This window comes from Salmo trutta, chromosome 17, assembly GCF_901001165.1.
Source record: "Salmo trutta chromosome 17, fSalTru1.1, whole genome shotgun sequence".
Classification (NCBI taxonomy): Eukaryota; Metazoa; Chordata; class Actinopteri; order Salmoniformes; family Salmonidae; genus Salmo; species Salmo trutta.
The window spans coordinates 33,305,171-33,330,830 of record NC_042973.1 but is presented as its reverse complement, the minus strand read 5'-3'; the positions used below and the strand labels follow the sequence as shown (position 1 = coordinate 33,330,830).

At 43.5% G+C, this 25,660-nt stretch overlaps 2 protein-coding genes across 5 annotated transcripts; both read right to left on the bottom strand.

The window, feature by feature from the left end:
- Positions 1-195: 195 nt before the first annotated feature.
- On the bottom strand, positions 196-13,851 carry LOC115152079 (selenide, water dikinase 1-like). Of its 2 annotated transcripts, none has more exons than XM_029696584.1 (10): positions 13,765-13,851; positions 10,782-10,910; positions 10,374-10,470; positions 10,185-10,288; positions 7,274-7,381; positions 7,018-7,172; positions 6,734-6,824; positions 1,167-1,266; positions 668-880; positions 196-557 (listed from the first exon to the last, which is right to left on the bottom strand). In XM_029696584.1, the coding sequence occupies exons 2-10, from the start codon at positions 10,875-10,877 to the stop codon at positions 343-345; spliced, it is 1,179 nt and encodes a 392-aa protein (XP_029552444.1). In that variant the 5' UTR covers positions 10,878-10,910; positions 13,765-13,851; the 3' UTR covers positions 196-342. The 2 variants fall into 2 exon arrangements, with proteins under 2 accessions (XP_029552444.1, XP_029552445.1); XM_029696585.1 differs by having other exon boundaries at positions 13,751-13,792.
- A 3,993-nt stretch (positions 13,852-17,844) lies between these two features.
- bend7 (BEN domain containing 7) lies at positions 17,845-25,660 on the bottom strand. 3 transcript variants are annotated; one of them, XM_029696580.1, is made up of 12 exons: positions 25,016-25,660; positions 24,576-24,736; positions 23,337-23,417; positions 22,037-22,114; positions 21,497-21,841; positions 20,731-21,212; positions 20,506-20,613; positions 20,315-20,432; positions 20,083-20,196; positions 19,939-19,983; positions 18,223-18,273; positions 17,845-18,073 (listed from the first exon to the last, which is right to left on the bottom strand). In XM_029696580.1, the coding sequence occupies exons 2-12, from the start codon at positions 24,577-24,579 to the stop codon at positions 18,015-18,017; spliced, it is 1,485 nt and encodes a 494-aa protein (XP_029552440.1). In that variant the 5' UTR covers positions 24,580-24,736; positions 25,016-25,660; the 3' UTR covers positions 17,845-18,014. The 3 variants fall into 3 exon arrangements, with proteins under 3 accessions (XP_029552440.1, XP_029552441.1, XP_029552443.1); XM_029696581.1 differs by having other exon boundaries at positions 19,939-19,980; XM_029696583.1 differs by lacking the exons at positions 24,576-24,736; positions 25,016-25,660 and adding an exon at positions 23,695-24,147.

Sequence of the window (25,660 nt, the reverse complement as noted above, 5' to 3'; positions counted from 1 at the left end):
GCTGCCTGCCTCTACAATTAAACGTAACAGATTACAACAGACACAAAAGGCAAATGGATTTTTACTTTCGTTCTATTCTTTTGAGATAATTTTTCTTTTTAGTTGTGTGATGACCTGCCCCTAAGGCTTCTGTCTGAGGCAGGTGTGCATACACAGCAACCCAGTTAATTGTGCGTGTGTGTGTGTGTATATATATATATATATATATACACACACACACACACACACACACACACGTGTATACATTTAACACGCTCTAGTTTAAGAATATGCGAAAAAAGAAGAAAAAAAAACTTGTCCGAGCTTGTGGTTCTGGTCTGCGTTGCAGGGGGGTGGGGGTTATTATGAGGTTGCGCCGGGTGTGGGGTTGACATTCTGTGTGGAGAGCTGAGGAGCGACCTCGATGATTCGTGGTTTATCGATTATGCGGGCGGTGCGGTTGCCCTTCTCCACGATGCCGATGATCCAGGCCTGGTGGCCCTCGCCGTATTTAGGAGATTTGATCTCAGCGCAGAAACGAGCTGCCTGCTCCCTGGGAAGACAGATCAACAGACCCCCTACAGGTAGAGAGAGGTGGGTGATGATTATGTGTGTGAAAGACAAGCAAGACAGACAACAGACCGACAAAAACGCCCAGACACACACACACACACACACACACACACACCTGATGTCTCAGGGCAGGTTCCGTGCATGAGTCCGAACATATTCCCGCAGGCCTTGGACACAGCTGCCATCTTGGCGAGCACGGGGAGGTTGTGGATGACGAACGACACCTCGCTACGCTGTTGCCGTGCCAATGTCTGGGCGTGGCCCAGGATACCGAAGCCAGTGATGTCAGTGGCAGCGTGAGCATTGAAGGTGTGCATCAGACCAGCGGCTGTAGAGAGAAAAACAACGACATCAATATTTAAAATCACATTGGTCCAAACAATGGTAGAAGACAGGAGAGGAGCAGTAAGAGAAAGAAGGGAGGGAGAACAACTGGAGGACATGTACTTGGTCTGTCGAGTCAGGCTGTGTGTGTGTGTGTGTGTGTGTGTGTGTGTAAGACAAATTAAAGCTAACTAATCGTATCAAATCGACAGCTTCATATAAATCACGCTTCATTGTCCTTCATGAGGAAAAGTCCAGCCTCAGTATTTTACACACGTGTGCATGTGTACCTGTCCTGTTGAGCCGGGCCATGTTCATCATGGCTTCCTGATAGGCCAGCTCTACATCCTCCTGAGTCACCACTAGCTTGATCTTATTCCACTTGTCAGGCTGAAGGACAGACAGACACACAGACACACAGACACACACACACAATATATACAGTACCAGTTAAAAGTTGACACACCTACTCAATCAAGGGTTTTCCTTTATTTTTACTATTTTCTACATTATAGAATAATAGTGAAGACATCAACACTATAAAATAACACATATTGAATCATGTAGTAACCAAAAGTGTTAATCAAAATATATTTGAGATTCTTCAAAGTAGCCACCCTTTGCCTTGATGACAGCTTTGCACACTCTTGGCATTCTCTAAACCAGCTTCATGAGGAATGTTTTTCCAACAATCTTGAAGGAGTTCCCACATATGCTGAGCACTTGTAGGCTGCATTTCCTTCACTCTGCAGTCCAACTCATCCAAACCCATCTCAATTGGGTTGAGGTCGGGTGATTGTGGAGGCCAGGTCATCTGATGCAGCACTCCATCACTCTCCTTCTTGGTCAAATAGCCCTTACACATCCTGGAGGTGTGTTGGGGTCATTGTCCTGTTGAAAAACAAATGATAGTGGGACTAAGCACAAACCAGATGGGATGGCGTATTGCTGCCGAATGCTGTGGTACCCATGCTGGTTAAGTGTGCCTTGAAATCTAAATAAATCACTGACAGTGTCACCAGCAAAGCACCCCCTCACCATCACACCTCCACTTCCATGCTTCACGGTGGGAACCACATGCAGATCATCCGTTCACCTACTGTGCGTTTCACAAAGACACAGCGGTTGGAACTAAAAATCTAAATTTTGGACTGATCAGACCAAAGGACAGATTTCTACTGGTCTAATGTCCATTGCTTGTGTTTCTTGGCCCAATCAAGTCTCTTCTTCTATTTGGTGTCCTTTAGTAGTGGTTTCTTTACAGAAATTCGACCATGAAGGCCTGATTCATGCAGTCTCCTCTGAACAGTTGATGTTGAGATGTGTGTTACTTGAACTCGGAAAATAATTTATTTGGGCTGCAATCTGAGATGCAGTTAAGTCTAATGAACTTATCCTCTGCAGCAGAGGTAACTCTTGGTCTTCCTTTCCTGTGGCGGTCCTCGTGAGAGCCAGTTTCGTCATAGCGCTTGATGGGTTTGCAACTGAAGAAACTTTCAAGTTCTTGAAATATTCCGGATTCACTGACCTTCATGTCTTAAAGTAATGATTGTGACGACCCTCCCACTCTGTCTGCTGTATTTTCTCTCTTTGCTCTTGTTCCTCATTAGGATGCCAGTGGGCGGAGTTGGAAGGGTCGTCAGCTAGATGGGAAACACCTGGGCTCGGGTGTGTCCCAGGATAAAGACAACTCTTCCACAGTCATTGGGGAGACTCTCTCCATGCAGACACCTTGTTTTTGGTTGTGCTAGTTGTGGAATCTAATAAATATATATTTTTTATACTCCTTGTCTCCACGTTGTCTCCCTTTTGTTGCGAACTCTGAGCCGGTTCGTAACAAGTGGAGTCTCGTCCGGGATCTTGAACTTGTGTTTGGGAGAAAAAGTGGAGGTATGTTAAATTGAGGTGCTTTGTTTGTTAGTTTGAGTTTGGTGCTCAGTACTGGTTGCCTTTGGTTGTTTTGTTTGTGTGCTGCGTTGGAGAGAGTACATTGGTTAGTTTCCAGGTCCTGCCTAGCCTGAAAACGCTTGTTCTACTCGCTGTTGGAACATTGGTCTGAGGTGAGTACAATCAGCTGTGTACCTCAGTGGGAGATTTGGATAGGGTAGTGAAACTTACTACCCGGAGCTATAGCCTTTTTCCCCTGATAGGCTTAGCGACGTGTTTCATTTTGGAATATGTTGGGCATTGTTAATGTTTGTTATTTTTGTGTGGTGTCTGTGGACTGAGCAGTTGTCTCGGGGGCACATCCGTGGCTTGGTGGAATCTACCAGCGTGCTGGGGGGTTACTTCCTCGCCAGCGGGCTACAGTGCATGAGGAAAAAAAATGTTCCTGGTCCCGATGATTGCATACTGCAGGGTAGATTGAAAAATTCTGAGACACTGGATATTTTGGATAGCCCTTTTACTCAGCTACCTGTTGATGGGCGGAAAGAGCTGGTTGGTCTGATTCGGAAAATTCCAGGTTTGTTTTCTGTGACATCTACACGTACAAACTTGATAGAGCATGATATTGACATTGGAGATGCTGACCCCATTCGTCAGCGGTTCTATAGAGTCTCTGTAGAGAAACTGCGTTGTCTGGATGCTGAGGTCAGGTACATGCTGGAGAGTAAGATAGCAGAGCCTTCTTTCTCCAGTTGGGCTTCTCCCTGTATCTTGGTCAGTAAACCGGATGGAACGGACCACCGTAAGGTAAACGGAGTCACTAAGCCGGATTAATTTCCTCTTCCTCAGATGGAGGACTGCGTTGATCAAGTCGGCGCAGCTAAGTTTGTGAGCAAATTTGACCTGTTATTGTGCTATTGGCAGGTGCCACTGACGAGTAGGGCACATGACATTTTTGCCTTTATTACACCCTCTGGTCTGTACTCGTATTCGGTTATGAGTTTAGTGTCTATGAATCGTTGGAGTGACTATGAATCGTTGGAGTGACTATGAATCGTTGGAGTGACTATGAATCGTTGGGAAATGACTGAACCGTTGAGAAGTGCCTATGAACCGTTGGGAGATGTTGTTTGCGTTTGTAGCTGATACGGTCTCTTGTGTGCCCTGTTCCTGAGTGTTATGTGACTGACCATTGGTTGGTTTTGGTTTTGTCATGTTCTAACTTTCCTGTCTGTTCCCTCCTGGTCTTGTGTTCTCCTTTCCTCTTAAATGTTGCTTCCTGTGCGCAAAGGTTGCTGAGGTCTGGGGAGAAGGAGGTTGGCTGGGGCAAGTGGAAGGTGAACATGTAACCTCTCGTAAATTTGGGACGCAGAGGCCTGTGTCAATTTGGGACGCAGAGGCCTGTGTCAATTTGGGACGCAGCGGCTGGTACGTTGTTCCGGGGCCCTTGTTGGTCCCCGGTTTTATGGGGGGGGTGTGTGATGACCCTCCCACTCTGTCTGCTGTATTTTCTCTCTTTGCTCTTGTTCCTCATTAGGATGCCAGTGGGCGGAGTTGGAAGGGTCGTCAGCTAGATGGGAAACACCTGGGCTCGGGTGTGTCCCAGGATAAAGACAACTCTTCCACAGTCATTGGGGAGACTCTCTCCATGCAGACACCTTGTTTTTGGTTGTGCTAGTTGTGGAATCTAATAAATATATATTTTTTATACTCCTTGTCTCCACGTTGTCTCCCTTTTGTTGCGAACTCTGAGCCGGTTCGTAACAAGATGGAATGTCGTTTCTCTTCATTATTTTAGCTGTTCTTGTCATAATATGGACTTGGTCTTTTACCAAATAGGGCTATCTTCTGTATACCACCCCTACCTTGTCACAACACAACTGATTGGCTCAAACACATTAAGAAGGAAAGAAGTTCCACAAATTAACAAGGCACACTTGTTAACGGAAATTGATTCCAGGTGACTTCCTCATGAAGCTGGTTGAGAGAATGCCAAGGGTGTGTAAATCTGTCATCTAGGCAAAGTGTGGATACTTTGAAGAAACTATTTTGATTCGTTTAAGACTTTTTTGGTTACTACATGATTCCATATGTGTTATTTCATCATTTTGATGTCTTCACTATTATTCTACAATGTAGAAAATTGTACAAATAAAGAAAATGGAATGAGTAAGTGTCCAAACTTATGACTGGTACTGTACATACATACACACACACAGTGCATTTGGAAAGTATTCAGACCCCTTGACTTTATCCACATTTTGTTACGTTACAGCTTTTTCTAAAATGTATTTTTTATATATAAAAAAATAAATCCTCATCAATCTACACACAATACCCATTAATCACAAAGCAAAAACAGGTTTGTATCATTTTTAAATGTATTAAAATAAAAAAATAAATTTACATAAGTATTCAGACCATTTACTCTGTACTTTGTTGAAGCACCTTTGGCAGCAATTACAGCCTTGACTCTTCTTGCGTAGAATGCTACAAAGTTGGCACACCTGTTCATGGGGAGTTTCTCCCATTCCTCTCTGCAGACACTCTCAAGCTGTCAGGTTGGATGGGGAGCGTTACTGCACATCTATTTTCAGGTCTCTCCAGAGATGTTCGATTGGGTTCAAGTCCTGGCTCTGGCTGGATCACTCAAGGACATTCAGAAACGTGTCCCGAAGCCACTCTTGCATTGTCTTGGCTGTGTGCTTAGGGTCGTTGTCCTGTTGGAAGGTGAACCTCCGCCCCAGTCTGAGGTCCTGAGCACTCTGGAGCAGGTTTTCATCAAGTATCTCTCTGTACTTTGCTCCATTCATCTTTGCCTCGATCCTGACTAGTCTCCCAGTCCCTACCGCTGAAAACATCCACACAGGATGAGGCTTCCACAACCATGCTTCACCGTAGGGATGGTGGCAGGTTTTCTCCAGACAGGCCGTTTGGCATTCAGGCCAAAGAGTTCAATCTTGGTTTCATCAGACCAGAGAATCTTGTTTCTCATGGTCAGAGTCTTTCGGTGCCTTTTAGCAAACTTCAAGCGGGCTGTCATGTGCCTTTTACTGAGGAGTGACTTCTGTCTGGCCATTCTACCTTAAAGGCCTGATTGGTGGAGTGCTGCAGAAATGGTTGTCCTTCTGGAAGGTTCTCCCATCTCCACAGAGGAACTCTGGAGCTCTGTCAGAGTGACCATTGGGTTCTTGGTCACCTCCCTGACCAAGGCCCTTCTGCCCCGATTGCTCAGTTTGGATGGGCGGCCAGCTCTAGGAAGAGTCTTGGTGGTTCCAATCTTCTTCCATTTAAGAATGGAGGCCACTGTGTACTTGGGGACCTTCAATGCTGCAGAAATATTTTGGTACACTTCCCCAGATCTGTGCCTCGACACAATTCTGTCTCTGAGCTCTACGGACAATTCCTTTCGACCTCATTCCTTGGTTTTTGCTCTGACATGCACTGTCAACTGTGGGACCTTATATAGACAGATGTGTGCCTTTACAAATCATGTCCAATCAATCGAATTTACCACAGGTGGACTCTAATCATGTTGTAGAAACATCTCAAGGATGATAAATGGAAACAGGATCCATCTGAGCTCAATTCCAGAGTCTCATAGTAAAGGGTCTGAATACTCATGTAAATAAGGCATAATAATACATTTGCAAAAAAAAAAAAAAAAAAATGTTTTAGCTTTGTTGTTATGGGGTATTGTGGGTAGATTTTTCAATTCAATTTTAGAATAAGGCTGTAACGTAACAAAATGTGGAAAAAGTAAAGGGGTCTGAATACTTTCCAAAGGCACTGTATACATACACATGACATTAGACCACTTTGAATTAATGAAAACCACCGATAAAGCTGTAACTGTAGAGGTTGATATTTTGGGACAAATACAGACACCTTGTTTGTTGACAGTTTAGTGTTGAAGTTACAATATAGGCTATTAAATCAAATGAAAGGTGGTTTGTGTGTTGACACTTACGATGTCCAGCCACTGGTGTACAGCCACAGCCACCTGAGTCCCCAGAGGTTTGGTGAGCACCAACACATCTCCTGGCACTGCGTTATCTGGCCTGAGGGACAGCAGAGAACACATCAACATGATCAATTCTGATATCATGACTATCACAACGCAAAATACAGCTCACATGAACAAACTAGCAATAGTTCAGAGGCTTAAACAGAGAACAAGAATGAGACAGAGAGAGCGACCGAGAGGGGGCACAAGATGGACAAGAGGGTAGCTGTCTATGAGAGCGTTCTTACATGATGAACTCATTAGGTTGACAGACGGTGGTGGCCACACCCCCCATGACCACCCAGGGGTTAAGCACCGTCTGTCCCCCCGTCACAGACGTGCCTGCTTCCTCTGACGCGTCTTTGAAACCCTGGATGATCAGAGGCATCACCTTGTCCCGCTCCTGACAGGGGCATAGAGAAAAGAGAGGGACAATTTAGTGGCTGGGTGCTACCCATTGGTGGTGGTGGTGTGTGTGAGTGTGTGTGTGTCAATGCAATTTACCTTTTCTGACAGTTTGTTACTGATCCCCAGTAGCATCAGCATGTTGTCACATTCCGTCACTCCCATGGCATACAGGTCACTTAGAACGTTGGCACACGCAATTCGCCCCTACAGACAGTTATCAAGAAGGCATTATTGACATGATTTAGAAACACTACATGACCAAATGTAGGTGGAGACCTGCTCGTCGAACGTCTCATTCCAAAATCATGGGCATTTATATGGAGTTGGTTCCCCCTTTGCTGCTATAACAGCCTCCACTCTTCTGGGAAGGCTTTCCACTAGATGTTGGAACATTGCTGCGGGGACTTGCTTCCCATTCAGCCACAAGAGCATTAGTGAGGTTGGGCGATATGGCGTGGCTCACAGTCTGCGTTCCAATTAATCCCAAAGGTGTTCAATGGGGTTTAGGTCTGAGGTCAGGGCTCTGTGCAGGCCATTCAAGTTCTTCCACACCGATCTCGACAAACCATTTCTGTATGGACCTCGCTTTGTGCATCGGGGCATTGTCATGCTGAAACTGGAAAGGGCCTTCCCCAAACTGTTGCCACAAAGTTGGAAGCACAGAATCGTCTAGAATGTCATTGTATGCTGTAGCGTTAAGATTTCCCTTTACTGAAACAAAGGGGCCTAGCCCGAACCAGGAAAAACAGCCCCAGACCATTATTCCTCCTCCACCAAACTTTACAGTTGGCACTATGCATTGGAGCAGGTAGCGTTCTCCTGGCATCCACCAAACCCAGATTTGTCTGTCAGACTGCCAGATGGTGATACATCACTCCAGAGAACGTGTTTCCACTGCTCCAGAGTCCAATATCGGCGAGCTTTACGCCACTCCAGCCGACGGTCTTGGAAACCGATCTCATTAAGCTCCCGACGAACAGTTATTGTGCTGACGTTGCTTGCAGAGGCAGTTTGGAACTCGTTAGTGAGTGTTGCAACTGAGGACAGATTATTTTTACACGCTTCAGCACTCGGTGGTCCAATTCTGTGAGCATGTGAGGCCTACCACTGTTGTTGCTCCAAGACGTTTCCACTTCACAATAACTGCACTTACAATTGACCGGGGCAGCTCTAGCAGCGCAGAAATTTGACAAACTGACTTGTTGGAATGTTGGCATCCCATGATTCACGTCGAAAGTCACTGAGCTCTTCAGTAAGGCCATTCTACTACCAATGTTTGTCTATGGAGATTGCACGGCTGTGTGTTCCATTTTATACACCTGTCAGGAACGGTGTGGCCGAAATAGCCGAATCCACTAATTTGAAGGGGTGTCCACATACTTTTGTATATATAGTGTATGAATGAAGATAACACATACTCCGCTCAAGGTGAAAGACTCCTGTCCAAAGCTCTCTGTAACTACTCAATCTACAGTGCATTCGGAAAGTATTCAGACCCCTTGACTTTTTCCCCACATTTTGTGGAAATACATTTAAAAAAAATCCTCATCAGTCTACATCAGTCAACACACACTACCATCTACCCCATAATGACAATGCAAAAACAGGTTTTTAGAAATGTTTGCAATTATTATTTTTTTTTAAATACCTTATTTACATAAGTATTGAGACCCTATGAGACTCAAAATTGAGCTCAGGTGCATCCTGTTTCCATTTAAATATATCTAAAACTTGATTGGAGTCCACCTGTGGAACATTCAATTGATTGGACATGATTTGGAAAGGCACACACCTGTCTACATAAAGGTCTCACAGTTGACAGTGCATGTCAGACCAGAAACCAAGCCATGAGGTCAAAGGAATTGTCTGCAGAGCTCCGAGACAGGATTGTGTTGAGGCACAGATCTGGGGAAGGGTGGAACTGGCCGCCCGGCAAACTGAGCAATCGGGGGACAAGGGCCTTGGTCAGGGAGGTGACCAAGAACCCAATGATCACTGACAGAGCTCCAGAGTTCCTCTGTGTAGATGGAAGAACCTTCCAGAAGGACAACCATCTCTACAGCGCTCCACCAATCAGGCCTTTACGGTAGAGTTGCCAGACAGAAGCCACCCCTCAGTAAAAGGCACATGACAGCCCGCTTGGAGTTTGCCAAAGATACCTAAAGGACTCTCAGACCATGAGTAACAAGATTCTCTGGTCTGATGAAACCAAGATTGAACTCTTTGGCCTGAATGCCAAGCGTCACCTCTGGATGAAACCTGGCACCATCGCTACAGTGAAGCATGGTGGTGGCAGCATCATGCTGTGGGGATGTTTTCAGCGGCAGGGAACTGGGAGACTAGTCAGGATCGAGGGCAAGATGAATGAAGCAAAGTACAGAGAGATCATTGATGAAAACCTGATCCAGAGTGCTCAGGACCTCAGACTGGGGTGACGGTTCATCTACCAACAGGACAACAACCTTAAGCACACAACCACGACAACGCAGGAGTGTCTGAGTGGCCCAGCCAGAGCCTGGACTTGAACCGGATCTAACCTCTCGGAGAGACCTGAAAATAGCTGTGCAGCGACGCTCCCCATCCAACCTGACAGAGCTTGAGAGGATCTGCAGAGAAGAAAGGGAGAAACTCCCTAAATACAGGTGTGCCAACCTTGTAGCGTCGTACCCAAAAAGACCCGAGGTTGTAATCACTGCCAAAGGTGCTTCAACAAAGTACTGAGTAAAGGCTCTGCATACTTATATAAATGTGATATTTCCCGTTTTTCATTTTTAATACATTTGTCTAAAAACCTGTTTTTGCTTCGTCATTATGGGGTATTGTATGTAGATTGAGGGGGGAAAACGATTTAATCCATTTTAGAAAAAGGCTATAACGTAACAAAATGTGAAAAAAGTCAAGAGGTCTGAATAACTTTCAGAATTCACTGTATATGATATTCACAGGACCTAAAGCGTGTGGTATAGCTGAAAACAGTAACAAAGAGTGGTACAGAATGAAAACATACCATCATGTAGGGGTCGTCCACTATGGGGTAGATGTAGTCTGTCGTCTGGACGAGAGAAAGGCCTCCGTGTCGGAGGGGGATGACACAGGTGTCCATACCAATGCCTGCATAGAACAGAGTTATTATTAAACTGTAAAAGTTATCTTAAGAATGGATGTGATTAAAGTGCATATGTGTATGTGTTCATACCAAGTCTGGGCATGACAGCCCCAAGGAACTGTTCATCCTCCTGATAGTGGTTCTCCTGCAGGGCTTCTAGAAGCTTCTGTAGCACATCCTGGGGCACCTAGGGAATAACAAGCAGATTACCTTAGAAGTACAAGTCAAGCATAATCGTAATCATCCTAATGTTAACATTTGTAGTGCTTCTCACACTCATCACAGTTTACATTGTATAGTTATGAACATAAAGTACATGTCTGCTCATTGCTCCCAAACATTATTTAATATTGAAGCTAGGGATACAGCAAGTAATATTTGTAAGCAGCAAAGACTGAGTGGACATTAACATTCTATTTAATGCCATTATACCAGTAGGCAGTCTTAGATGTCGCCTAATAACTCTGTTTACAGCGCCAGGGGCGTAGGAAAACCCACCTTGCAGCCCGTTCCTTTGAGCTCAGTGAAGCGTGTGAGTCTGAAGCTCTTGTCTAGCTCGTAGCTCTCTGGGTTAAACGACTCTCTGACAGACATGGCTGGAAACACCTTGGGATCTCAGTCAATAACCTGAGGTGGACAGAAGAGCGGGAAAAGGGAAGAGAGGAGAGAGGGATGAGAAACATGTCTCGAGTAACACTGGACATTCACCACTGACTACACCTCTACTCTGTTCAACCAATCAGCATCTAGGATCAGGAAACAGTGACTAAGGATAACGGAACAGAGAAGGACTGAGGAATGAGTGAAGGAGAGGGTGTAAAACATGAAATATCCAGTTGTTGTGTAACTACGACTAAACTGAAAAGGTACAGGTATAGTGGATGTTGACATTTGGTTCAAATGTACCCTCAGGTATCAATAGTGTTGAAGAATGATTGACAACATTATAGTGCTATTAATGGAGATTAGGTTATAACTCCAACATGTCCAAAGTGAGAACTTGCAAATAACTAATACAACTAAAACTGCCTTTTAATTTATGTATCTTTTAGTGGCTGAATCAGTTGATTAATGTTTTTAATTTGTTGCAAAATCCTATCTAAAATCAATCATAAATGAATTACTCAAAATACATTTGAGGGAAAAAGTTAACTTCTTAGAACTGTCAGAGATCTTTAAAGTAGGATAAATCCATCTAGACAGATTGTTTCAAAGCCAGCATTGCTAAATCTTTTTTGATTGTTCTAGTGAGCTGCCTACCAGGGATGTAGTGCTGCCATAGGGCTGCATGGGGAGCACAGGCAGAGCCGCAATTTGAAAATACAAAGCTGGTGAAAATATTCCTGGAAATGTATTCTGATAAATTTTACTTAATTACGACTCAAATTCCATGAAAATGATAGTAAATGAATATGTAGGCTATATTAGCCTATAGGTAGGTAAATGGTGGTTTCTTCCCTGCCTTCCCTCTCTCTGGCGTGTGTGCAGAAGCCAGTCGGTCAGAGGCTTGACCATTTTGTGCGGGCCAAATCCAACATAACAAGAACAGCCACAGACACAAAACTCTACCAGGGGTTGCTAAAACAGCTGTCCTCAAAACAGGTTGTTATGGACTTCGGGATCACGTACGATGCACTTGAACTCGCCCTACTGTCCGAGTGCTTAGCTTTCAGCAACGAACCACCCCTATTCCATATGCAAACAAACGGATCCACCCCATGAATCATCAAACTAACAAGATCTAGGAACCAAATTCACTGTGCCTGCCTTGATGTTCATAAAACTCCACGGACCCCTCTTGCGTAGTGGAACCCAGAACAATGTGTGACCACTTGGTTAAGGTGCAGTCCTTTCACCACCACGATTCAAAGGGCCCTCAAATCGCTTACAATAACCCTGAACAAGATATGTTGCCCATGCTAATAGTCCTACTCATCACTTATTATTACAAATAGAAGATCATCAGTTCTCACAATGGTGATTGTTTAGTAATCAAAGCTGAATCAATGCCTTGCAAGCTCACAATTATTAATTAGTATGTTACATAACAGAACTGAAAACAATAGTAGGGCCTATATACTGTAGCTTAGTAGGCCTATTATATGTTACACCAAAAACACCTCCTCAGTTATTTCTTATCTGAAGCTGAATAGTCTTTTTTTCCCCCCCTTGTGGCCAAAACTAGGCAGGATATAGGCCTGTTTTGATTGAAACAATATTGGCCTACAAGAAAGGCTAATAGTTTGTTAACACCATCTGCTTTAATTTGCGTAAGAAACAGTAATTCAAGAAGATCAAAAAACATATTCCCATGAAACTTATTGAGATCAAATGATTGGCATGCAGTTTGGAGTGTCCACTGGTAAAACGTGAAGATTTAACATTCACAATTGACAGTGATGGCCTATATTGAAATGAGGTATGCTAAACTTGGTGTTTATGTGTATTAAAAATATTAAATGTTCTGACAATATGTGTGGGCATAGGAAGACGTTATATTTGGAGGATGCATTTTATGCATAGGCCTGTTCTACAATGATATTAAATAGGCTACATCTGTTGGTACAAACTTTAATTGAGAAATGATGACATCTTTTTTTTTGTTGCTCCCTCCCCTAAAAAAAATAGCACTACATCACTGTTTACAAACACCTTTATAGACATAGAATCAGACCTAACTCATGTAATTTCTTTGATAAATAAAACAGAAATAGAATACATTCTATGAAACAAAATCCCAGCAGCAGGCTAGGACTAGGAGCAAACTTTCCCTGTGTGATCGTGCCAGTATTTCATCATGGGTCTGGCTAAATTGTTGCGCTCAGGGCCTAGTTTGAAACGGTTTACAGGGGCGTTTTGGAGGCTCCTGAAACAGTGCGAGGAGGATGTGAAGTTGTGCTAGTGTGCGCCAGCTCCAGTTAAATCATGCACCAGTCATTTGCATCCAACTTTCAACTTCAGCAGTCAAAAGTTAGAAATATGAACTATCTACAGATAGCAAAATATTATGTTAACAATAATTCGGTGGGCTAGCTGCAAGACAGGAAAAGCCCACCGATTTCAACAAACCTGCCTGAGAGCTAACGTTTGCTAATCAAAGAGTTAGCTATCAATCAAGTGTGACTGACTGCGCCTCATACAGGATTTAAAAAGCGTATAAAATAGTACTGTATTCATCATTTCAGTTATCGAAACCAGAACAATAAGGAGCATTTTATGGTTCGAAGTAAGCGGGAGGCGCAGTGTATAAAAATGTCGGCGGTGAAAAAATTAACCCCTTCGTGTCCAGCGCCATGCGAGACGTGCAACAACAGACTTTGTAACAATAAAATAGCGCCATTACATGCAACTTGCACACAGTTTCTCATCATATGCTGCCTACGATATATTTAAAGTACCCCCCCTTGCATTTACAGGGCTGAAGCGGAGGTATATTCCTATAACATTTCCCCTTTAATTGCTCTCACCAGTTTATCCTTACCGGTTTTGCTTTAGCTTCGGGTCTCCCGATACAAGAGAAGGGACGGTACCAGAATGCATTTGGAGTAAATCGGGTGCCTCTGAAGATAGCCTGACGAAAAATACATTCCTTTTTATTTCTTGTTTTGTAACAGAATATTACATTTATTCGGCGTTGGGAGGTGCATAAAATAAATAGATGTACATGCGTCAGATTATATCGCAACGTGAGGAAAGTAATCACAACTGGGGCATTTTTTTGATTAAGCACGAGCAAAAATACTATTTTGTCTGTGGCACGAGATCACAAAGGGTCCTTCACAAGGAGACTGGCGGTTTTACCTCCCCTTTAAAGAACCGCAGAGTCTGGCAATAAAAAGTCAACAATGGATTGTACCTTTAATTTAGTATTTTCCCTCCAATGTGATCCCTCACTTCAGTAGTATTACATATGTTGTAATCTAGTTCATAGTATTCACAGTAGAAACAGTGCATGCATAATGTTATATGATTGTACATTCAATGTTAAATTACCTCTGAATTCCAGTATATGTTCAGTAGGCTATCGGTTTTTATAAAACGTGTCATTAGTGTGTGGTTTTAACCATGTGGGAAAAGACACTGATAACTTTGCAAATTAATGACTGAATGAATGATTTGCATTAATCGACTTGCTAAATGTAATTTTAATTAGGTCTTACAATTATACTCCTAATATGTCAGCACAAAGGCATTGATGCATCTGGAACTACGTAATGGTGCTGAAATGAGGGTTAAGCAATGGGAACATAAACTATAATTTATAGTAGACAATTCATAATGTTTAGGGGCACGTTCGAGTGGATCATTTTTGTAAAGTCGGTGACCATCTTTCAAAGTGTATTGCATTTTGGGGTTAAAAATGTCCGACTAGCTGTTGACTGTGAACTTTACAAAAACCATGTGATCAAAGGTCATTTAAGGTTTTGGTCGTGTTCCCCGGCTCAGACGTTGCATACCACGTCAACCGACTGTGCAGTTGGGCACAATATTGCTATAACATATGATGTGGTTAGCTGATACGTAACATATTGAGGTGTTTTAAGATCTGGCAGGCATCAGCAACGTCTGAGCAGCGTCTGATCCGAGGAACGGAACTTTTGACTGCAGTCGACTGCAAGTTTCTGCAGTTGTGACCAACTTCATCCTGCAGCCATCGCCTGCATTGCGGGAGACTATTGCCAACCAATCATTACGGTGTTTTTTTTGGACCCACGCGAATGTGACCAAAGACATGACTGAAACAGGAAACAACTTTGCCGTGATTCCTGTATACAGTGGATATGTACAAATGAATGTGATATTTGATGCTCTCACTGATTGATTGTACAATGTAAACACATATGATTTCAGTTTGTGATGTAAGGGTTGGAGCCATGTTTATTTCAACATTATAAAGAAAAATGTTTATAAACAAATGCAACACTGCAATGTGAGCCTTGCTGTTGGAAAACTACATTAGTGTCCGACTTTCGGATGTCGCATACACCTTCCCCGACTTCATTCCGCAACTTTCGTCTACAGTCAGTTGCTTTCGCCTTACCACTCAAACGCACCCAAGATGTTTCCACCTGTCTGTGGTAAGGAGAGGAGGCTTTTGATATGTTCCAACAGAACCAGAATGGTGTTGGGCTCCTGGCAAACACTAGATGGAGAAAATCACTGTTTTAAAAATGTTTCAACTTTTGATGATGTCATTGGGTAGAACTTTTTAACTTTGTATTTTCACATATACACTGGTATTGTCCTGGAGATAATGAAAATTAGGTTGGAAAGTGGTGGAATTGCCCTTTAACTCGAACCCTAATTTCACCCCAAAACTGTGTACTTGCTCATTATCAGTTCTGACAATCTCACTTGAACTCTTGTTCATAATTCTAGCACGACACTGATAATCAAAGGAGCTATCAATTACAGTGTTTGCTCTCAAAGCAGCACTCATCATCAACTAAAACACAGTACCATCAGATCATATTTAGTTTAATATGTATTATACACAGTCAACTGTACATGTACACAAAGGAGCCTTACATGAAGGTGTTGGCAGGTGGCACAGTGAACACAAATAAAAACAGTACTGTCCTATTGGTCACATTAATAACATAAATGGCACTGAGGTGCATAGTGAGTGGCAGGTTAGAATGCCATTAAGACAACACATTACAGTCTACATGGTATACAAAACCAGAACTATTTTAAAAGGCGCAATCCGTACATTTGAGGTTCATAAGTTCAAAGATGTCACCTGGAAGAGATGTTGTTTTTATTTTGTAGGACTGAGGGACTTTACAAGTGCAAAACAAAGAGTTACCAGGAAGTTATCCACCTTTGTTTTCAGATAAACAGTCATAAAGAGACAACAACCCTGCTGAAAAAAAAACAGCATAGACCAGCACAGACTGGTGACCAGCCTTCGTTGTGTTTTCACTGGTGACCAACAGGGTTGGGGTCAATTCCAATTGTATTTCAAATTCAATTCTCGAATTCAAGCAGGAAGTGGAGAATGTACTTGGAATTTGCAACCTGCATTTAGAATGACTGCCAAGGTAGGGAGAATTGGACAAAGGAGACTACCGAAACCAGGGATGGGCAACTTTGATTGGGTTGGGGGCCACAAAAAAATCTGAACTCATCATGAGGGGCCCACAGTGGCTCAAGGGTCTGCGTAACCACATCCATACCCACATATGCAGTCAGAGCCGGCCCTAACATTTTAGTGTCCCTGCTGGACAGAAGAAAAAAAACTGAAGGTAATTTCCTGAAATCATTTTTTGCCACTCTACATATTTTTCCATTGGGAGTATAGAATATTTTACAATTTTACAGCTAATTTCCTGCAAATCTTCACATTTTTTCCATAGGGTGGAGAGAAATGTTTGCAGTTTTTAATATGATATCTGAGGGAGAGTGCGGGCTTACAAAAAGGAGCCACCTAAACCATTTAAACTGGAACAACCATCTCAGTAAAGGGTGCAATAAGTCCAACTGCTAATGGATTGGATTAGTTTAGGAAAAGGTATGTTATTTAGCTTTGTACAGCATAAGATTACTCAATCAATCCATTTATCAGTCAACGTGCATGCAAAAACACAGATATTGAAACCAACAATTCAAAAAAATATACCTGCAATAAAGCATGCTGGGAAATATGATAGTCGTGGTTTTGAGTGTCAATGTTTTACTACAGAGTAGAAATGATACAATCACGCTCAACTCTGGTTATTAACACCAAGGGGTTATTTTACAACACTGTGTTAATTTAAGTCCTGCACTAAAAAACCTCTCATTAATTTTATGGAGAGTGGAATTCCACTCTACATTTAGTATTTTTTGTATTACTTAGACAGACACATAGCATTAAGGGTGGAGTCGGATTTTAACCCTGGTCTATGGTGGGAAAGCACACATTTGCTTGTTGCTTGGAGTGTTTCCCACATGACCTCAACTCTGGACAATCCTCTCATTTCTAACATGAATCTTGTTTCGAACAATTCAGTTAAAGGGATACGTGAGAATTTTGGCAATGAGGCCCTTTATCTACTTCCCCAGAGTCAGATGAACTTGTGGATACCATTTTTATGTCTCTGGGTATCTGCTAGCATGTTTTTCAATGATCACCAGTGTCCAAAACCCAGCAAAGGCTGGTCACCAGCGAAAAACACAACGAAGGCTTGTCACCAGCGAAAACACAACGAAGGCTGGTCACCAGCATAAACACAACAGAGGCTGGTCTGCCAGCGAAAACACAGCGAAGGCTGATCACCAGCAAAAACACAATGAAGGTAGGTCATCAGTGAAAACACAGCGAAGGCTGGTCTGCCAGCATAACCAGCTAGACCATGCTGGTCAGACCAGCTAGACCATGCTGGTCTTCCAGCATAACTAGCTAGACTTTGCTGGTCAGCCAGCAGAACTAGCTAGACTATACTGGTCAAACTGGTGTGTGTGTGTGTGTATTTCTGTGCGTGTCTGTGTGTGTGCATGTGCTGTGCATATGTAAAACAAAGCAGTCCATGGAAACTAACTACATTTCACTAACCAACTTATTTTGGTCACTGTCATGTTTTTTTCTCTACAACCACAATACAATTTTGACATAGCTGTAAAAGAACAATACATCTTCCAAAATTGACTTTCTAAAGTGGCACAACGCATCAAGTTAGTGGAGCAACAAAGACATAAAGTACAGTGCGTTGTATCTTCATTGAAAGTTGTTGGTTCACAGCACCGGCATCAATCAGTCACATTCTTCCCCACCTTAACCAAACATGCTGGCTTGTTGTAGTCACAGCCTACAGGACACATTTTCAATTAAAACATTGTTATATCAAATGTAATTAAATCATCAAATTATAACCTGAGTGTGTGTGTGTGTGTGTGTGTGTGTGTGTGTGTGTGTGTGTGTGTGTGTGTGTGTGTGTGTGTGTGTGTGTGGTGTTACCTGTTGTTAGAAACTCCCTCTCCTCCCTCTCTCCAGACAGCTGAAGAGATTCTATTGCAAGAATATGATATCACCATAGTTATCAATCCACATTAAAACATGTATTTATTTAACCTTTATTTAACTAGGCTCCCGAGTGGCTCATTGGTCTAAGGAACTGCATCTCAGTGCTAAAGGCGTCACTACAGACCCTGGTTTGATTCCAGGCTGTATCACAACCGGCCATGATTGGGAGTCCCGTAGGGCGGCGCACAATTGGCCCAGCGTCGTCCGGGTTAGGGTTTGGCCGGGGTAGGCCGTCATTGTAAATAAGGATTTGTTCTTAACTGACTTGCCTAATTAAATTAAAATTAAAACACACACAAGGACGAGAAAGAAAATAAAAGGTGTGTGGCCATTACAAAATGGGGAAAATAAAATGATAATGTGGAAAGTGTCACCTCACAATATGTTCACAGTTTACTGTGAAGCAAACATACAGATGTTCAGCATTTACTACGATACTACTGTCAGTGGTGGAAAAAGTACCCTATTGTCATACTTGAGTAAAAGTAAAGAGTAGATATATAAAAATTATTAGATTTGGTTATGGTTAGGTTATGAATATGGCGGTCTGATTTTTCGCTGGATGTTGATCCCGCATATGGGACCAGCCTTTCAAGATTAATAGAAAATGACTCAAGTAAAAGTGAAAGTCACCCAGTAAAATTCTACTTCAGTAAAAGTCTGAAAGTATTAGTTTTAAAATATACTTAAGTATCAAAAGGATAGCCAAAGGCCCACTCCAACACTCAGACATAATTTACAAATCTAGCATTTGTGTTCAGTGAGTCCGCCAAATCAGAGGCAGTAGGGATGAGCAAGGATGTTTTCTTGATAAGTGTGTGAACTGGACCATTGTCCTGTCCTGTTAAGCATTCAAAATGTAAAGAGTACTTTTGGGTGTCAGGGAAAATGTCTGCAGTAAAAACTACATTATTTTCTTTAGGAATGTAGTGAAGGAAAAGTAAAGTACAGATACCCCCAAAAAACTACTTAAGTAGTACTTTCAAGTATTTTTACTTAAGTACTTTACACCACTGACTACTGTTAATGTAGAGAGTTTGCTAGTCTCCAGTGTACTGCTGTTCTCATATGAGAGCTGCTGTTAAAGGGGGTGAGCTCAGTCCAGTCTAACACAGTTCAGTATATCCTCTGGACAGTGTCCACATCCCCCACCCTAATGTTACAGAACTTCTGGACTGATACACGATGAGGTAATAGAGAACTACAGACAGACAGAGGGAGTAAGGAGCAGGGTAGACAGAGAGGGAGAGAAGTCAGAAACAGATGTGGAGGGCAAAAGAGAGGGAGCGAGGGAAATAATAAGAAAGAGTGCGAGAGATAAAGATGGGAGACATGAGAAAGAGAGTAGACGGATTGGTGAAAGAGCGTGAGAGACAGAGGAGAGAGAAGGGGAGTGTCTGTGAAATAATAAGTTGAAATAGAGAGGAGCAGGAGAGAGAGTAGCACCGTGTGAAACTAATTAGCTGACATTTTGGGAGTCTGAGAAGAGAATGTCAGATGTCAGGGGGATCGCCTCACTTAAACATACCGGACAAAGACAGAGCCATTACACCCAAGGTGCATAAACCAGGGACGGATGGGTGAGCGAGGGAGGGGCAGGGGGAATGTCAGGTGCAGCGACTGTTGTCATGTGTGTGCATATGTGTGTACCTGTGCAAGGTCTGTTGAAGATATCCTGAGGGTCTGTAGCCTCTGCTGAGTCCACAAAACAACAGAGTTTCAGTAAGATACATTCTGAACCAACACACACACACACACACACACACACACACACACACACACACACACCCCTACCTCTCTTTAGTCGTCTGCGGGCAAGTTTGATCTGGTCCTGTAGTATCTGGACCCAATCTCGAGGGCCTGGCAGCTTCTCTATTCTGTGAGCTGTGCAGTACTTCTCTGTAAACACTAGACACAGCACGGGAGATTTACAGAAGACCCAACAAAACAAATAGATATTACATCTCTCTCTCGCTCCACGCCCGATCTCTCTCCACTCCACTCTCACGGTGTGTTTTTTTCCTACCTTTAATGGCTCCCACAATGTTCTGGTCCAGTCCTTTCCTTTGGTCGTTCAGACCTCTCTTTCTCTTGCCGTTGGGCAGTGAGTTAGCTAGCGTGGTGTCGTCAAAGAAGGCGCACACCTGTGACCAAGATGGTGTGTCAATCAACATAAATAAAGTGAATAAAGCCAGTGATAAGGTTAATAAGACCCACCAACTTCCTGAAGAGCAGGCTTCCAGAGCGTGTGTAGTTGACCAGGATTGAGTCCAGCTGGGCCTTGGGAATAAACACCTCATAGTCCTCCGCTAGACGCACCTCACTCTGGGGGAGAGAGAGAGAGAGAGAGAGGCATATTCGTCCCACAACAGAGACAGACAGACTGATAGTACACCCCCCCCCCCCCCACACACACACACCCACACCCACAGTGCACCATACCTCTGAGTTTTGAAGACCTTTGGGTTGTCTATAGTTAGGATTGTGTGTGTCGTCACCAGGGATGGGCTTGTTCTGCATGGACAGGGTTTGTACTGAGAGCTCGGGTGAGGTGGAGGTAGAGGGTGAGGCAGGGGTGTGCACAGGTCTCTCCAGCTCTCTGCTCGCCCTCTCCCTCCTTCCCCCAGACTCCAGGGGTACACAGGTGGGGGATGAGGGGGGGAGAGGGGGAACAGCTGCCCTCATGCTGGGTGCGCTCAGTGGAGCAACCTTGTGGACAGGACGTCTCTTGCGGGGTCTGCGACGCGAAGCTGTAGGAACAGGGCAAGGGGGGCAGGGAGGGGCCCTGTGCTCCTGCTTCTCCTGGGAACCTTTCTGTGTCTGCATTAGCCTCCTCATGGTGCGTAGCTCCTGTAGAATGGCCTGTAAGGTGCTCTTACAGTTACACATACAGCAGGGAGCCTCGACCACTGCAGGAGCCTCATCTGCACGGGAACACACAGACACACATACACATACACACGTGTCATTACATGGGACAAACGTTTTGCCCAGGCAGCTCTGACACCCCATGCCTCTGTCTGACTGTTTAAATGACACAAGCTTCTCCACTGTCTGTCTGCCTTACCAGACAGGGACTGATAGAGGCCTCTTTATGATGTCACTGCTCTGTATAATGATGTGGTTGTCTGGTTCTGCAGACATTGTCTGGATGGAAGATAGGCCTTCTGCTCTCTAGACCTCATAAAGAGACCCCCCCCCCCCTTACCATTAGTTTTGACTGTGCCTTTGGTGGTTGTGTTGAGCATCCTCTGGGTCTTGGAGCGTGTGCCGTATTGGCCAGACCCCTGGCCGTTGGGGACTGGATTGGGTATAGACATGGGACTGGGCTCTGTTTCCCCTGCTGAGCTCCAGACACTGATCTGGGGGTCCTCCAGGTCTGGGGGCAAAGCAGCTGGCTGCGCCCAGCTCAGGTGCTCCTCCTGGGGCTCCTGTTTGAGGCTGTTTCCCTCTGCTCCCACACGCTGGTACATCCGGCCGGCCTTGTCACTCAGCAAACGCATCATGCCTGTGATCTGTCTCTTAATCTCCACACCCTCATCACCCAACCAGGCTGGGGAGGAAAGAGAGGAGTTAGAAAGAGAGGATGTGTGTGTGTGTGTGTGTGTGTGTGTGTGTGTGTGTGTGTGTGTGTGTGTGTGTGTGTGTGTGTGTGTGTGTGTGTGTGTGTGTGTGTGTGTGTGTGTGTGTGTGTGTGTGTGTGTGTGTGTATTTTTCCTGACTAAAATAAAGAGCATGAATATCATACCTTCTGGTATGGCAGTATCTTTTGATGCTCCATTGACATGTATATTGATGGCATTGTCAAAACTCCTTGCGTCAAAATCTGTGAAAATAAAAATACCAGAGATCTGTAATTTGTAGGGTACAATCAGGGTAGTTTGGTGTATATCCAAAATAATGACATTAAAATAAATACAATTATGTTTGTTTGACTGATGATAATATACATATGAGGGTTGACATACAATGAATGTACAAAAATTTAGGAACACCTTTCTAATATTGAGTCGCACCACCTTTTTCCTTCAGAACAGCCTTAATTCGTTGGGGCATGAACTACAAGGTGTCGAAAGTGTTCCACAGGGATGCTGGCCCATGTTGACTCCAATGCTTCCCACAGTTGTCTCAAGTTGGCTGGATGTCCTTTGGGTGGTGGACCATTCTTGATACACACAGGAAACTGTTGACCGTGAAACACCCAGCTGCATTGCAATTCTTGACACACTCAAACCGGTGTCCCTGGCACCTATACCCTTTTCAAAGACACTTCAATCTTTTGTCTTGCCCATTAACCCTCTGAATGGCACACATACAAAATCCATGTCTTAAATGTCTCAAGGATTAAACATCCTTCTTTAACCTGTCTCCTCCCCTTCATCTACACTGATTGAAGTGGATTTAACAAGTTACATCAATAAGGGATCATAGCTTTCACCTGGATTCACCTTGTCAGTCTGTCATGGAAAGAGCAGGTGTTCCTAATGTTTTGTACACTCGGTGTATGTATGAAAACATTGCATTCCTCTGTCTAGGCCCACATCATGCACTATGCTATGGTAATTCTGTGGGCTGTGATGTAAACCAATGATTCTCCACCCTCCTCCCATTCAGCCCAGATTCCACCACCTGTGGATGGTATTGTATGACGAAATCTTTCTCACTAAAAACACTCTCAGTTGCAGCTCTCAGAAAGATTATTCTCACTAGTTCACAAAAAAGTGCCCTAAAGGCTAGCCAAATACAAGAGTAAAAAACATAAAATAATATTCTAATCATATTCTGTACAAAATCACTGATCCACTGCCTAAATGCTCTCTCGATTTTCTTAGTTCGTTGCGTTGGTTGAATTTCCTTTTTTTAATGCTCACTCACCTAGCTATTTTTTTGGAAACCATAACGAGTGAGTTATACATGCATAACAGGTACATACCTATGTACTGACGTAGCCATCTCTAGCCTATTGTTTACAGTGTAGCACTGACTTGCTCACAACGCCAGACGTTCACAGACACACAGACAGACACGCAGTCTCCCGTATCCCCTACCTTGCTCTTGCTCATGGACCAGTTTGAAGCTCTGAGATTTCCTTCTTCTTTTCCTCTCGCTAAACTCCATCTTTACAGGATCTGTGTGTTGTAGAGCCGAGGATGCCTCATCAGAAAGCGAAGCGCGCAGTGTATCCGCACACAGAAGATCACTGACCGTCTGCCCTAATAATGCTCCGTTAAAATTCTCCTTCAAGATCTTTTATAGTTCCATCAAACCTTCCCTCTGTAAAAGCTCTTCAAATAATAACTGAGGAACTAATTATTGTTTTTCAACACAGTCATCTTTTAAATGGGTTGTCCTCAGAGGGCTGTCCGTTTTTTGGCTATGTAAATAAATAAATGACTTAATACTTACAAATTCGTCACATCTATGCCTTTGCGCCACCTGATGGTCGCAACAATCCAGTTCTCTGCTATATTATGGACTGGAGGGTCAACACTTAAGTGATAATGTCCGAGAAGCCGGCTTCGTCTCCGCCTAACACCTGTGCCAATATATTCTCCAAACACCGGCTTCTCGGGCATTATCACTTAAATAACAATTGAAAAGATTAATAGGATTTAGAAATTAGAATAGCTACATCAATATATTCTATTCTATATTCTGTTGGCGATAGAGTATTGTTCTGTCTTGTGATGTAAATTATTTTATAAGACTAGATTATTCAGTCTTAATAACACATTCTTAATTTCATATTATAATAACTCTATTTTTCAACACAGAGTTTTGGTGAACGGTGTGTCTGCGGTTCCGGATTTTCTGGAACCCGATTTACAGTGGCTAATTATACATAGATTTCTGCACGTGTGTGATTCTTATGTAGCTGCTGCCCAGCTAGAAACAAGTACTTGGCCCAATCCTGGCGAGCCAGAACTGATTTAATCAGCAGAATCCGGGTGCCATATTGAGTGACTGCCCAGAATCGGGTTGATTCTGTCTACCAGAACTTTTTGGTATTTTTTATTTAACTAGGCAAGTCAGTTAAGAACAAATTCGTATTTACAATGACGGCCAAACCCTAACCCTGAAGACGCTGGGCCAATTGTGCGCTGCCGTATGGGACTCCCAATCAAGGCCGTTATGATACAGCCTGGAACCAGGGTCTGTAGTGACGCCTCTAGCACTGAGATGCAGTGTCTTAGACCACTGCGCCACTCTGGAGTCAGTATCTTGCCAGAATCCCACCAGAAGTGTACCGATGCAAAGTCATATTAATACATTCCTATTAATATTACCCATCCACCCCCCTCAAAGTCGACATGGTGTTGGTCCAGTTGACGACACCCAACGCTAACTCTCAGCGGATCATGCCTTCACTCAACCGAGTGTGGCTTGAGTCCTGGTGCTAGCTGGGTGCCCAAGTAGCTTCTGCTCAGTGCTCCGCTGCCTCTTCCCCCTTATTGAGACGGAGGGGAAACTTCATGTTGTACACTAAAGATATTGTCAACATGTTCGATATATGCATTCCATGGCTCAAGCGTGATTTTTTTTCATGTTGTAGCCTACACAAAAATACATGATAGACATGTTCGTACAAACTTTGTTGTAACAGTATATTTAGGCAAGAATATCAAACACAAGCAAGACACATACAGGCAGTCAAAATAGCGATGATTTTCTATCCGATTTTATTTCGGTATTACTGGGCTATATTTAAGCAATAAGGCATACTTACCACAGCTAAGGGTTGTTCTCTCAACGACGCAACGCGGAGTGCCTTGATACAGCCTTAGCCGTGGTATATAGGCCATATACCACTAACCCCCGAGGTGCCTTATTGCTTTTAGAAACCGGTTGCCAACACAGTAAGGCAAGGAACTACACATATAAATTGAAAATGTTGCTTTAATAAATCAATTCCGCCCGAAAATGTAGTCCAGACAAAAGTGTCATTACTATGCAACAACCACAGGCTAGCTAGCAAGCTTACATTAAATGTAGGCAAAAACCGAGCATTAGCGCCACTTCTAAAGTGACCAACACATTAAAATGATTTATTTATCAATGTTGATCTGAATGTTGCTATTTATTGTGTACAAATGAAAAAAATTGTCCCATGTTATCGTTGGTTGTTGGCTCCACGCTGCTGGAAATAGAAGCCGTTATTTTAGCTGGGGGAGCTGCTGCTGTTCTGTCTGAGAATAATGCTTCCAGATTTGGCCTGTAACTTTGAAGAGAGGTTGCGAATCTGTGTCCTCTTGACAGAGTATTCCTCGCGCCTCTAGTCAAGCAACCGCACCGGCGATTTTAGCATGTATATCTTGATGGGGCCAAACAATATGTGGGATGCATGGCAGCAAAGCCAGTACACAATACTAAA

Excerpts from the sequence above, each read along its gene's own strand:
- bend7 (XM_029696580.1), bottom strand. Across the intron at positions 21,213-21,496 it reads AGGCACAGTCAAAACTAATG|ATGAGGCTCCTGCAGTGGTC; the intron begins GTAAGGGGGGGG and ends GTTCCCGTGCAG. Across the intron at positions 18,274-19,938 it reads CTTCAACAGACCTTGCACAG|AATCTCTTCAGCTGTCTGGA; the intron begins GTACACACATAT and ends TTCTTGCAATAG.
- LOC115152079 (XM_029696584.1), bottom strand. The coding sequence starts at position 10,877 with ATGTCTGTCAGAGAGTCGTTTAACCCAGAGAGCTACGAGCTAGACAAG. Across the intron at positions 10,471-10,781 it reads TCAAAGGAACGGGCTGCAAG|GTGCCCCAGGATGTGCTACA; the intron begins GTGGGTTTTCCT and ends GTTATTCCCTAG. Across the intron at positions 7,382-10,184 it reads TGGACGACCCCTACATGATG|GGGCGAATTGCGTGTGCCAA; the intron begins GTATGTTTTCAT and ends AACTGTCTGTAG.